We start from the raw sequence: 11,864 nt of genomic DNA on the forward strand, positions 1-11,864 counted from the left end.
CTGCAGACAAAGGAGCCCTGGGGGGCGGGCGCGGGTGGGGGGGGGGAATGGGGCGAGGGGGCGGGGCGCGGGTGTCACGTTACCGCCCGCAGCGCCCTTTAACTCTGGCCCCGTCCCCTCCCCGCGCCCCGCCAATCCGCCCGCGCCCCGCCAATCCGCCCGATCGCCCCGCCCACCGCGGGGGGGGCAGGAGCGCTCGTGGCCAATGGGCGGCGCGCGGGGCGGGGCCGGCGCGCGCGGGGGGGAGCGGCGCGGCCAATCGCGGCCGTGTTGTTGAAACTGAAAATACTACTTTATGCTAATCGCGGCGGGGCCCCGCGAGCCGGGCGGGGGGGTGGGGGGGTGGGACCCTCGTGTATAAAGGGGCGCGCAAGGGCTGGGCGTTCCACAGGCAAGTGCTCTGCGCTCGGTGGGTGCCAACCAGGCCAGAGCCAGCCCTGCGAGCGACGACAGGCATCGAGGGGGCGCGGCCGCCAGCCGACGACACCGCGAGCGACTCAGGAGCCGTGCACGGCCCGACTGTCAGGTAGCGCCCGCCCGCCGGTCCCCTGGCAAATGCAGACTCCAACCGCGGGGTCTCACTTGCGCCCGGCCTCCGCCCTCCTCTCCCCTCTCCCTTCTGCCCCCGCTCCCCTCCCCTCCTCTCCCGCGCCCGCGCCGGGCTGCCCCCGAGCCCTGTCCGACGTGTGTCTCCGCAGCGACTTGGCAATGGAGCGCCTGGTCTCCCGCCGCGCCTACCCGCCGCTGGCGCGCAGCAGCGCCTGCCGCAGCCTCTTCGGGCCCGTGGACCACGAGGAGCTGAGCCGCGAGCTGCAGATGCGCCTGGCCGAGCTGACCGCCGAGGACCAGCGCCGCTGGGACTACAACTTCCAGCAGGACGTGCCCCTGCGCGGACCCGGACGTCTGCAGTGGACCGAGGTGGACAGCGAGTCGGTGCCCGCCTTCTACCGCGAGACCGTGCAGGTGGGGCGCTGCCGCCTGCTGCTGGCGCCCCGGCCCCGCCCGGAAGGCGCGGGCGCTAACCCGCCCCCCGCGCCGCCGGCCGAGGAGCCCCTAGACGAGCTGGGGGACGCACCGGCGTCGCCGACCGGCGGCCCGGAGGTGTCTCCCGCCCCGGCCCCGGCCGTGGCTCCGCAGGAGATCGCTGAGCCGGAGGCGGGCCCGCCGCCGCGCAATCAGGAGCCCCTGGCGGAGCCGCTGCTCTCCGGGCGCCCCGCGCCTGGCGCTGCGGCCGCCGCCGCCGCCACCACCGCTGCGGCCGCAGCCCCCGCCGCCGCCGGCGCTGCCACCAACGCCGCGGCCGCGGGAGGCGCCGCGATGAAGAAGCTGGCCGGGCCTCTGATCTCCGGTGAGTCCCGCGCGGCCCCGCCCCGGCCCGCCCGGCCCTGCTTTGTCCAGCGGGCCGGGCTCCCCGGGCCTCGGGGGGCCTCCCTCGGTCCCCGCCTCCTCCCGTGGCGTTAAAGGGCCCGCGGCGCTCAGGGCGCGGCTGCCCGCACCGGCCCCGCCCCGCCGTGGGGGCTCCCAGCCGCTGGCGGCGCGGAGCGGGTTAAGTGCGTGGCGCGCCGGGGGGCTTGGCTGCGGGACAAGGGAAACGCTGACACAGCACCTCGCGAGGCGACGTAAACAAAGCTGACCCGCCGCGGACCTCGGCGAGGGCGGGGCGGCGCCCCTCCCGACCCGCCCGTGGGCTCCCGGCCCGCCCCGCCCTGACCCGCGCCCGCGCTGTCCCCCCGCAGACTTCTTCGCCAAGCGCAAGAGATCTGCGCCCGAGGCCAAGGCGGCCAACGAGGTGCCCGGCGGCTGCTCCGCGCCTGGCGGCGGTCCCGGCGTGGGCCCCGCGGAGCAGACCCCGCGCAAGCGGATGAGATGAGGTGAGTGGTGGCGGGCGCGCGGGAGGGGGGCGCGGGAGGGGCCCGGCCCTGGGTCGCGCGCTCACGGCGCCTCTCTCCGCAGCCTCTCGCCCAAAGAGCCCGCGGGAACCCTCTGAGCAGCGGACAGGAGACAAGTCTGGGCCTCGGCGGGACCGGTCATGTAGCAGCAACCCGGCAGCTGCTGGCGAGCAGCGTTCGGTTTTGTGTTAAAGTGTGAAAACTGTGCAATGTATTAATAACTCTTTTATATCTAAATGTATTCTGCACCGAAGAGTGCGCTGGTCCCAAGGTGTAAAGCTTTAAGAGTCATTTATATAAAATGTTTAATCTCTGCTGAAACTCAGTGCAAAAAAAAAAAAAAAACCTAAAAAAAAGAAAAAAAAAGGATAAAAGGAAACATGTATATTTGTACAAAAAGTTAAAAAAAAAAGTTATACTAACTTATATTTTCTATTTATGTCCAGGCGTGGCCGCTCTGCCCGCTGGCTTTGTCAAGGCACGCACTGCACCCCGGGGGGTCCCCTGCCAATCCATTCGATAGCGGACCTGGGGGGGCGCCCACCAGCCTAGCGCCCCGCCCGCGTGCCAGCCACCTGCGCGCCTGCCACCTGCGCGCCAGCCCACCTAGCTTGCAGTCTCTCTCTCTCTCTCTCTCTCCCTGCGCTGTCGCTGTCTCTGTAGTCGCTTCCTCTAAACCTGACATCTCTGTTGAAAAGGTCCAGAGCCGGTGCACCTCCGCCCGGCCCCTGTCCGCTGGGTTCCAAATAAAGAGGCCAAAAAATTGCTGCAATTTGGCGTGTGTGTGCGTGTGTGTGCGCGCGTGTCCACTCAGCCCCCCCGCCCCACGGGCAGGGATGCAGATGCCACCCGGGAGGGGGGCAGCTCGGGGGGAACGTCCTCCTGCCCCAGCTGGCGAGTGCCCACCTGCCACAGCCCTTCACTTGTGTCCCCCCCACACACACCAGGTCAGGCTGTGCCTCAGGAAACGACCACATCTGAGGGGACTGGTCCTGGCTGTGGTGGCAGCCTGGGGGACCCCCCCCACCCCGAGACACACACACACAAGTGGAGCCCCCACGGCTGCAGGGTTTGCAGCTTCCCTGGGTGCTGGCCTCCCGCAGGCCTGCAGGGCGGGGTGGGGGGGGGAAGGACAGGCCCACCCTGTGGCGCTCACCCTGTGGCACCCAAGTGCTCCCTCTCAGTCTCACCATAAACCCCAAGAGGGAGGCTTACCGTGGGGAGGGCGGGGGAGCCGAGGACTCGTGCCCTGCCACCCGTTTCCAGTTTGGGGGCCGATGACCCCCCTCCCCCGGCTCAGGGACAAAGGCTGGGTCCACCCTGGATTCTGGAGATGAACATGGACTCATAGTTAACCCGCCCAACTCCTAAAGCGCCTGGCCCCCAGGCCCAGCTGAGATGCACCCCACCCCCATGAGTGGGACTCCTGCCCCTTCAGCAGAGATGCACCCCACCCCCATGAGTGGGACTCCTGCCCCTTCAGCAGAGATGCACCCCACCCCCATGAGTGGGACTCCTGCCCCTTCAGCAGAGCCATGCACCACCCCCATGAGTGGGACCCCTGCCCCTTCAGCAGAGATGCACCCCACCCCCATGAGTGGGACTCCTGCCCCTTCAGCAGAGATGCACCCCACCCCCATGAGTGGGACTCCTGCCCCTTCAGCAGAGATGCACCCCACCCCCATGAGTGGGACCCCTTTCCCCTTCAGCAGAGCCATGCCCACCCCCATGAGTGGGACCCCTGCCCCTTCAGCAGAGCCATGCCCCACCCCCATGAGTGGGACGCCTGCCCCTTCAGCAGAGATGCACCCCACCCCCATGAGTGGGACCCCTGCCCCTTCAGCAGAGCCATGCCCCACCCCCATGAGCGAGGCCCCATCCCCCTTCAGCTCTGCATCCACCTGGTCACAAGCAGGGAGTCAACCCTCAAAGACTGACTGGAGGCCTCCAGCCCGGGGTGGGGGGAGGGCCCCGCACCCTGTGTGACAGGCTAAGCACAGCGGCTGCCAGGGGCAGGGTGGCGGGAGGGGAGAGGGGCCCTGGGGGACACCCCTGAACTAAAGCGTGTCACTGAGGATGGGATCTGGAGGGTGGGCACCTACGGTCCCCAAACACCACGCCCCAGGGCCTCCCGCTGTGTGTGTGGGGTCCCCACTGGCTCCCAGGGGCGCGGTTCTCCAGCCCCCGCCGGCCACCTGCCTCCTGCTCCAGGGAGGTGCTGCCGAGGGCGGGGGGCTGGCGGGGACAAGGCGACACGCGCTCTTCCCTGCCAGGGGGGCAGGGGCTGGGGGGCTGCCGGGAGCCCGCCCTCCGGAGGGAGAAAGCACGGGGTTGGGGTCACACAGGCGACTCGGGGAGCCCTTCTTCCCCTTGTGGGCCTCAGTGTCCCCCTTCCAGGTCCTGGGGGAGGGTAACCTGGAGGGCCTTTTTGCAAAGCTCTCTGCTTGCCTGCGTGAGCCTGGTGGTCAGGATGGGCCCCCCCGCCCCCCCGCGCTGTCTGGCCCAAGCCCAGAGGTCCGACGGGGTCTGCCTGTCACAGGGGACCCCAGCTCCACTGGGCCCATGAGGATGCGGATGAGGATGGTGACAATCAGGACAAGGGCCCTAATGTCTCAGCTCTGTGTCCCCTCTCTGTGCCCGGCCAGTGCTGAGCCCGATGCGTCTTCAGTGAGGTCAGGCCGCCGAGACCCCAGCGTGCTCCTGCTTCGTCTAAGGAGGACGCCGAGGCGGGGAGGTACCTGCCAAGGACGCGCCGCTGACCTGGCAGGGCCGAGGGGCTTTGTGCTGGGGCTGCCGGCTCTGCAGCCTTAAGGATTGGAGGGTGGGCCCCGCTGGGGGGCGGGGATATGGCCCCCATGACAGCGGGCCCCAGGGGGGCTGCAGGGCGCAGCCGGGCAAGGGTGCCGCGCTTCCTTAAGGAGCCTGTGCGGTGTGCCAGGCCCGTGCCAGGTGCCGATGAGAAGGCGGCTTCCTTGGCCCCGCTGGGAAAGCGGGGTGATTGCGCCCTTGACCTATAAACCCCCAGAGCAGAGCCAGCCAGAGGCTGAGGAGGGCCTGCCTGCAGCCACAGGTGAGGCCCCAGCCTGTGCAGAGGTGGGCTGGGCCTGCCGGGGAGGGAGGCAAAGGCCCCGGGGAGGCAGCGGGGGTGTCAGAGACCGACCAGGAGTCGGGGTGGGCCGGCCGCGTGGGGACTCTCCCCAGGCGGGCGCCAGGTCCTCTCCCTGGGCACCCCTCCGGCCTGGTCTGGGGGGGCGGGTGGGTGTTGGGCCTGCATGTGCTTTAAACGCTCTCAATGAACGAGTGCCTTTCGGGGTGTGCCTGTGAGGCCTCCCGAGGCTCCCGGTCCCTCCCACTGGCCCCCTGGACCTTCCCGGTCTGATGGGCCGGGTGAGAGGGTGGGTTTTATCTGCAGGCAGCAGGGCGCCCTGGAGGCCCAGAGGTGGGGCGGGGCGGGCGGGGGGCAGAGCTGAGGCAACGTACAAAGCACCTGGGGCTGCTGGTGGCCGGGACATGGGGACCAGGGAGGGGCTGCGCGGCCACTCAGGCAGGAAATGCACTGGCAGACGCTCAGCTGCCTCCAGCGCCGCCCGCTCTGGCCCGGAACCCGGCGGCGAACGAGAGGGACGAGCTCCCCGCTCCAGGTGGGAGCTGACGGCACTAAACCTGCCAAGTGAGCAGGGACGTGTTGGGAGGGAGCAGAGCTGAGTCCCCCCTCCGGCTCCCCGCAGGCGCCACCTGGGCGTGGCCGAGCGAGGCTGGGAGATGTGAGGGTTCAGTGAGAGGAGAGTTTTGAGCAGAGGGAACAGCCAGTGCAAAGGCCCCGAGGCCTGCACGATTCATGGGACAGTGGGCAGGGGTTGGAGGGGGGAGGGGCACACAGTGGGCAGGGGTCAGAGAGGGGAGGGGCACGCAGTGGGCAGGGGTCAGAGAGGGGAGGGGCACGCAGTGGGCAGGGGCCGGAGCGGGGGAGGGCCATGCAGTGGGCAGGGGCTGGAGGGGGAGGGACACTCAGTGGGCAGGGGCTGCAGGGGGGAGGGGCACGCAGGGGGCAGGGGCTGCAGGGGGGAGGGGAACACAGGGGGCAGGGGCTGCAGGGGGGAGGGGCACGCAGGGGGCAGGGGCTGGAGGGGGGAGGGGAACGTAGGGGGCAGGGGCTGCAGGGGGGAGGGGAACACAGGGGGCAGGGGCTGGAGGGGGGAGGGGCATGCAGTGGCTCCCCTCTGCCTCACCTGTCACCTCTGTGCGATGGGCCAGCCAGGGTGCGGGACAAGGACGCTGTGCAGTGGGCAGGGCCACGAGGCGCCACGGATGCCCCACCTCCAGTGGCAGCTCAGGGACAAGCCTGGCCCTTGCCTTGAGCCCAGGACTCTGGGGGCCACCCCAGTTCCGAGGCCCCAGGGACCGCCTGAGACCTGTGTCTCCTCTGCATCGCAGCTCAGCTCCCCCTTCCCAACCTGCGCCTCCAATCCACAGGGGTCCCCGAGAGTGGCCCTGGGCCACTTCCTACACATGCACGCAACACACACACACACAGACACACATGGACACACACACAGAGAGACATGCACACACAGACATAGCTACACAGACATGCAGACACTGTGCACACACACGGACACACAGACACACATGGACACACACACACAGAGACATGCACACACAGACATAGCTACACAGACATGCAGACACTGTGCACACACACGGACACACAGACACACATGGACACACACACACAGAGACATGCACACACAGACATAGCTACACAGACATGCAGACACTGTGCACACACACGGACACAGAACCACAAACACACATACATACACATACGCACGCACACGTGTCCAGTACTTCGATGTATGTTTTTCTTTGATGAGGGGGCGGATTGCTAGGGTTTGGGGTGTCACCGTTGTGATGGGGCACACTTAAGCCCCAGTCGCTGATCTGGGTGTTTTATATTTTTATTTTTTTTAAATAAATCTTTATTGTTCAGATTATTACAGGCATTCCTCTTTTTTTCCCCTATAGCTTTCCTCCACCCGATTCCCCACCCCACCCCACTGTCCTCATCCACAGGTGTAAGATTTTTGTTGATCTGGTGTTTTAAAGGTGCTGCTTCGTGACATCATTGGTGTTTCTATCTCCCTCTCCCTTCCTCTCTGAAATCAATAAAACTGTATTAAAAATAATAATAATAATTATTAAAAAATAATAATAAAGGTGCTGCTTCGGTCCTGGAGCACGTGTTCCCGGGGCGTCACACGGAGGACACCCCTGGGACGTGCCCTTGAAACGGGGAACGGAAATGGCCTCTGGCGGCCTTGCGGCCTCAGGAAGCAATGACCCAACCTTTGCCGGCGCCCAAAGCCCTCGGGTGGGGTCCTCACAGCATGGCGCTACAAGGTCTCTATGTGTGTGCGTGTGTGGGGGGGAGCAGCTCTGCCTCCTGCACCTGAGCAGGTGCTTGGCCGAGGCCCAGGCCGCCAGCATCCCAGGGAGGGGACCCGCCCTGCTCTCCTGGAGCCCGCAGCCGCCGCCCGCCTGGGCACCCACCCTTCCCGGCACTGCCCAGCGCGGCGCTCAGGGGCCTCCCAGCACCGCCCGGCGTTGCCTTCAGGGCTCACGACACCGTCGCCCCTAAATGAAACACAACGCTGTTTCCTGCGGTGTGGGTGTCCGTGGGACACAGAGAGAAGGCCACGGAGCACGCCTTGTGTCCGACGAGCGCCTGGAGCGGCCGGTGTGCCGCCGGCAGACTGCGTCCAGGCGGGAGGCAGAGCCGGGTCCAGGCGGGAGGCAGAGCCGGGTCCAGGAGGGCCTGTGCGGGACGGCGAGGACCAACTCCCCGGGCCATGGAGATCGCGCACGGCCACCCCCCCTCCCGGCACCGCCCGCAGCCCGCAGCCCGCAGCCCGCCGCCCAGTTCTGTTGCCGCTGTGTCTGTGTGTCTGTGTTGCAACCGACAACAGTGCAGTGTGATGTACACACCACACACATGTCTATACATACACACGACGTCTGTTTTCCTCCCCTGTGCAGCGGCGTCATGTTTTCTCAGCAACAGCGACGGTATCACTTGTGTCTCCTTGGAAAGCATGCCGGTGGGGACTGGCAAACAGACCCCGGAGCAGGCGGCCGGGGCGGGCCTCCGCCTGCCTTGTCTGCGTCTCTCCCCCCCCCCAACTGCTTTATTATTTTCTAAAGCGACCCCACACCCCCGTCCTCCCACGGGGGACCCATTCCTGCAACCCGAGCGAGCGGGCGTCGGCGTGGAAGGGGCCACGTGGACCCACCCTCAGGGCGGCGGCCAGCGCTGTCCGGGGAGCGGCCAGCTCTCCCTGATTCTAGAAGCTGCCAGCTTCCCGGCCAGGCCTTGGGCTTTGTTTGCAAAGGACACAAAACCCTGGCCGCCCCCAGGCTGCGGCCACGCCCGGTTCACCGAGACCCTGCCCGGGGCCAGCCCAGGGGGGGGTTCCTGTTCGCCCACCGCCCCTCGGGGGGCCTCCCTCCTGCAGCTCTGCGCCCTCCCGCTTGGCGGGCGGGGGACACGCGTGCGCCATGGGGCCCGGCATGTCACTGCTTTTCCGAACCTCCTGTGAGCCATCGGTCCCCTCACACGTGCACACCTTCTCGGGCAGAGGAGCAGGAGGCATGTGGCCGGGACTGACCGGCCAGGAGCGTGTGTCTGTGTGTGAACACGAATCACCCCCTTTCCTGGAAACCGCCTCCTGCCTGCAGCTGCCGCCAGGGGGGGCCTGGGGTGTCGGGGTTCCTAGGGAGGGCGGGAGGCCGTCCGGGGGCTACGGGGCCGCGGGCAGGGCCTTGAGCCGGTGGTTGACTAGTGGCTGATGTGGTCCCCCCACAGGGGCGTCTGTACCAGCCCCGCCTCTTGGGGGGCGGTGGCAGTGTGGACGGAGGGGGTGTCTTCCCTCCTCTCTGGGGCCTGGCACCCCCTTCCCAGGGGGTCCAGATGTGGTGAGAGAGGCCAGCATGAGCCCCTCCCCTCTCTGAGCACCGAGGCTCTCCGCGGGCTGTGTAGCCGCAATGTCCTTTGAGTCCACGAAGCTGTCAGGCCTTAAACTCTGCCCGCAGCCCCGTGCTCAGGTGCCACTGCCCGGCCTCCTGGCCTCAGGCCCGGGGCCTCCTGGCAGGTCTAGGCCAAGCTCACAGGGGCTTGACCCCCCAACCCCAGACGCTCCCCTCTCCGTCCCAGAGCCCGCACACGGGGTAGGTGTCAGGGGCCGCGGGGGCAGGAATGAGAGCTGGTCGCCCGGTGTCTCCTGACTGCCGCTCTCGGGCCAGGGGCGGGGGTCATGCTGCACCCAGACTCTCGCAGAGAGCGCCCCTGTGGGCAGGGGTGACCCACAGCCTCGGCCTCCGCCCCTCGCCCAGCTGCCCCATGGAGGGGCCGGCTGGGCGCAGACTCGGCTGCTCCGTGTCCCTGTGCGCACCTTCCCCCGCCTTGGCCGCCGTGCGGGGGGGCCCGTATGGATCCGTCGTACCCCAAAGGGGTGGCGGCTGTGTCATGGCTTCTGCTGTGCTTGAAGCCCAGAGCCTTGTGCCTGAACTGGAGAGAGAGGGAGAGAGAGAGAGGGAGAGAGAGAGAGGGAGGGAGAGAGAGGGAGGGAGAGGGAGAGAGAGGGAGGGAAAGATAGAGAGAGGGAGAAAGAGGAGGCAGAGAGAGAGAGGGAGGGACAAAAGGGAAAAGAGAGAGGGAGAGAGAGGGAGGGAGAAGGAGAAGGAGGGAGAGGAGGAGAGGGAGAGAGGGAGGAGAGGGAGAGGGAGGGAGAGGGAGAGAGAGGGAGGGAGAGGGAGGGAGAGAGAGGGAGAGGAGAGGAGAGGAGAGGAGAGGGAGGGAGAGGGAGGGGAGGAGGGAGAGGAGGGAGAGGGAGAGAGAGGGAGGGAGAGGAGGAGAGAGAGGGAGAGAGAGGGAGGGAGAGAGGGAGGGAGAGGAGGGAGAGAAGACAGGGCATTTGGGTTCTGTCAAAAGTCTTGTTTTTTTGTTTTCTTTTCGGTGGCTCATTCCAGGGGTTTTCTCTCTTTTTGTCGTTAATTCATCATCTGTTATAATTTTAACTATATTTTTATTGTTGACAGTATTACAGATATCTCCCATCTCCCCCCCCCCCCGTGTTCTCTCAGTTTACACCTGCCACTTTGGGGGCTCCCCAGCCCCCCTCGGAGAGGCTCCCACGGCCGGTGGCCCCGCTCCCCACGCTGCCCTCACGCCTCCCACCCAGCTTGCCTGCCGCCGAGGAGGCGGAATGAACACAGCAGCCAGCCGTCCCCCCAGGAGAAGCAGAGCACCCAGCCTGGGCGGAGCAGGCCTGGGAGCTCCGTGGGGAGAGGGCTTTCGGGGTCCCTTCTCTGGAACGGGGTGTAAGGGGCCCGGAGGCCCGGCGGGTGGGGGAGGAAAGGCCGGGGCTGTGGACGCCGCTGGAGGTCAAGGTGCCCGGGCAGGAAATGAGATGAACTTGTGAGGCACCACAGGAAGTGGGGGACATTCTTCCAACGTGTCAGGGCGCGGCGGGCGGAAACGCTGGCCGCTGTGAGGGCGGGCGGTGTGAGGGAGAGATGGCCCCAGATGCTTCAGGGTAATCACAATGGAGGGACGGAGACCGGGGAGGGGGCAGGAGACCGGGTGGGCGCGGAGCCCCCAGAGGTGCACCCTGCCAGAACAGCTCTCAGAGGCCTCTGGCCCGGGATCGGCGTCGCCCGTGCACCGTGCGGGCCTCCAGTGCAGGCCCGGCCTTGCCAAGGACGTGCCCGAAGCCCGGTCCTGCTCCCTCAACCCGGGGGGCAGGTGCGTCAGGCCAGCGGAGGGGGCGCCCCGCCCACGGGGAAGAGCCAGGGCCCACGCCTGCCGGCTCCTCAGCGGGCGGCCCGTCTGCAGTGCCCCCTGAGGTGGGGCTGTTGGGAGCAGGCCTGCACCCGACCCCACCCGAGGCCGTGCCCCCAGGCCCGCCTTTCCTGCGCCCGGACAGGTCCCCAGTGGCATCCCGGCGGGAGGAGCGCCTGACGGTCCTGCTGGCCTCGGCCGTGGCCGCCACCTCCAGGGAGGCAGATGTCCAGCCAAACAGGGTCCAGGAGGTGCAGAGTCCCAGCTGGAGGCCTCGGCCCAGCCTCTGGAGGGACAGCGGGCAGCGGGCAGAAGGTAGACCCCTGGGCCTGGCACCCAGGACAGGGGCCAAAGGCTTGGCCATGCCTTTAAGGGCCAGCCAGCCAGCCCCCCCTGGGCCCTGCCTTCAGCTCAGCCAATGGGGGCCACGCAGCGCAGTCCCCAGGCCCCGAGGGGCAGGGGAGCCCGGAGCCCCAGGAGGGCGCTTTCCTGGCGCCCAACATTCTAGACGCAGCAACAGTCACAGCGGAGGAGGAGGACCTGGGTCCCCAGGCGGGCCTGGGTGCCTGCGGACACGGGGCCTCCGAGGGGGGACAGAGGGCCGGGCCGGGCGCGGCACAGCCTCCGCAGGAAGACGCACCGGACCGCTGCGCCGGGGCGGAGGGAGCGCCGGCCCGACGGAGGGCGATGCGCGGAGGCCCCAGGCCGGAGCTGCCCCCGGGTCCGCAGGGAGGGGGCGGAAGGCAGCTGGACGCAGCGGCGATTTATGGGCCTTTCCAGGCGAGCAGGTGCCTCCTCAGGCCGCGCATTGTCTCCGGGCCTCACAATGGGGCTGCGCAGCCGCGGGGCCCCGGGCCATCCGTCCACCGCGCGCGCCCGTCGTCGGGGGCGTCGGTCCCGCGTCCTGCGCGCGGCCATCGGCCTCGGTGCTCGGCGTTGGTCCCCGCGCGCGACCTGACCGCCCGGCCGGCCGGCTCCCCGCGCCCTGACGCCCGCGCCCTCGGCCGTGGCTCCTGCTCCTCCCGCGCCGTCGGGCACCCGGCTCCGCCCGGCTGGGCTGGCACGGCCCCCGCGCCGCTGCGTCCCCGGGCGCACACAGGGGCCCATTCTTCCCGGCTCCGCGCAACCATATGGCAAAT

The 11,864-nt window shown here is 68.0% G+C and overlaps 1 protein-coding gene across 1 annotated transcript; it reads left to right on the top strand.

The window, feature by feature from the left end:
* Positions 1-365: 365 nt before the first annotated feature.
* CDKN1C (cyclin dependent kinase inhibitor 1C) lies at positions 366-2,661 on the top strand. Its single transcript, XM_080688348.1, has 4 exons — positions 366-526; positions 699-1,348; positions 1,737-1,871; positions 1,954-2,661. Exons 2-3 carry the CDS (start codon positions 709-711, stop codon positions 1,868-1,870), a joined length of 774 nt encoding a protein of 257 aa, XP_080544474.1. The 5' UTR covers positions 366-526; positions 699-708; the 3' UTR covers position 1,871; positions 1,954-2,661.
* The last annotated feature ends 9,203 nt before the right edge of the window (positions 2,662-11,864 follow it).

This window comes from Plecotus auritus (assembly GCF_963455305.1).
Source record: "Plecotus auritus genome assembly, chromosome: 9".
Lineage (NCBI taxonomy): Eukaryota > Metazoa > Chordata > Mammalia > Chiroptera > Vespertilionidae > Plecotus > Plecotus auritus.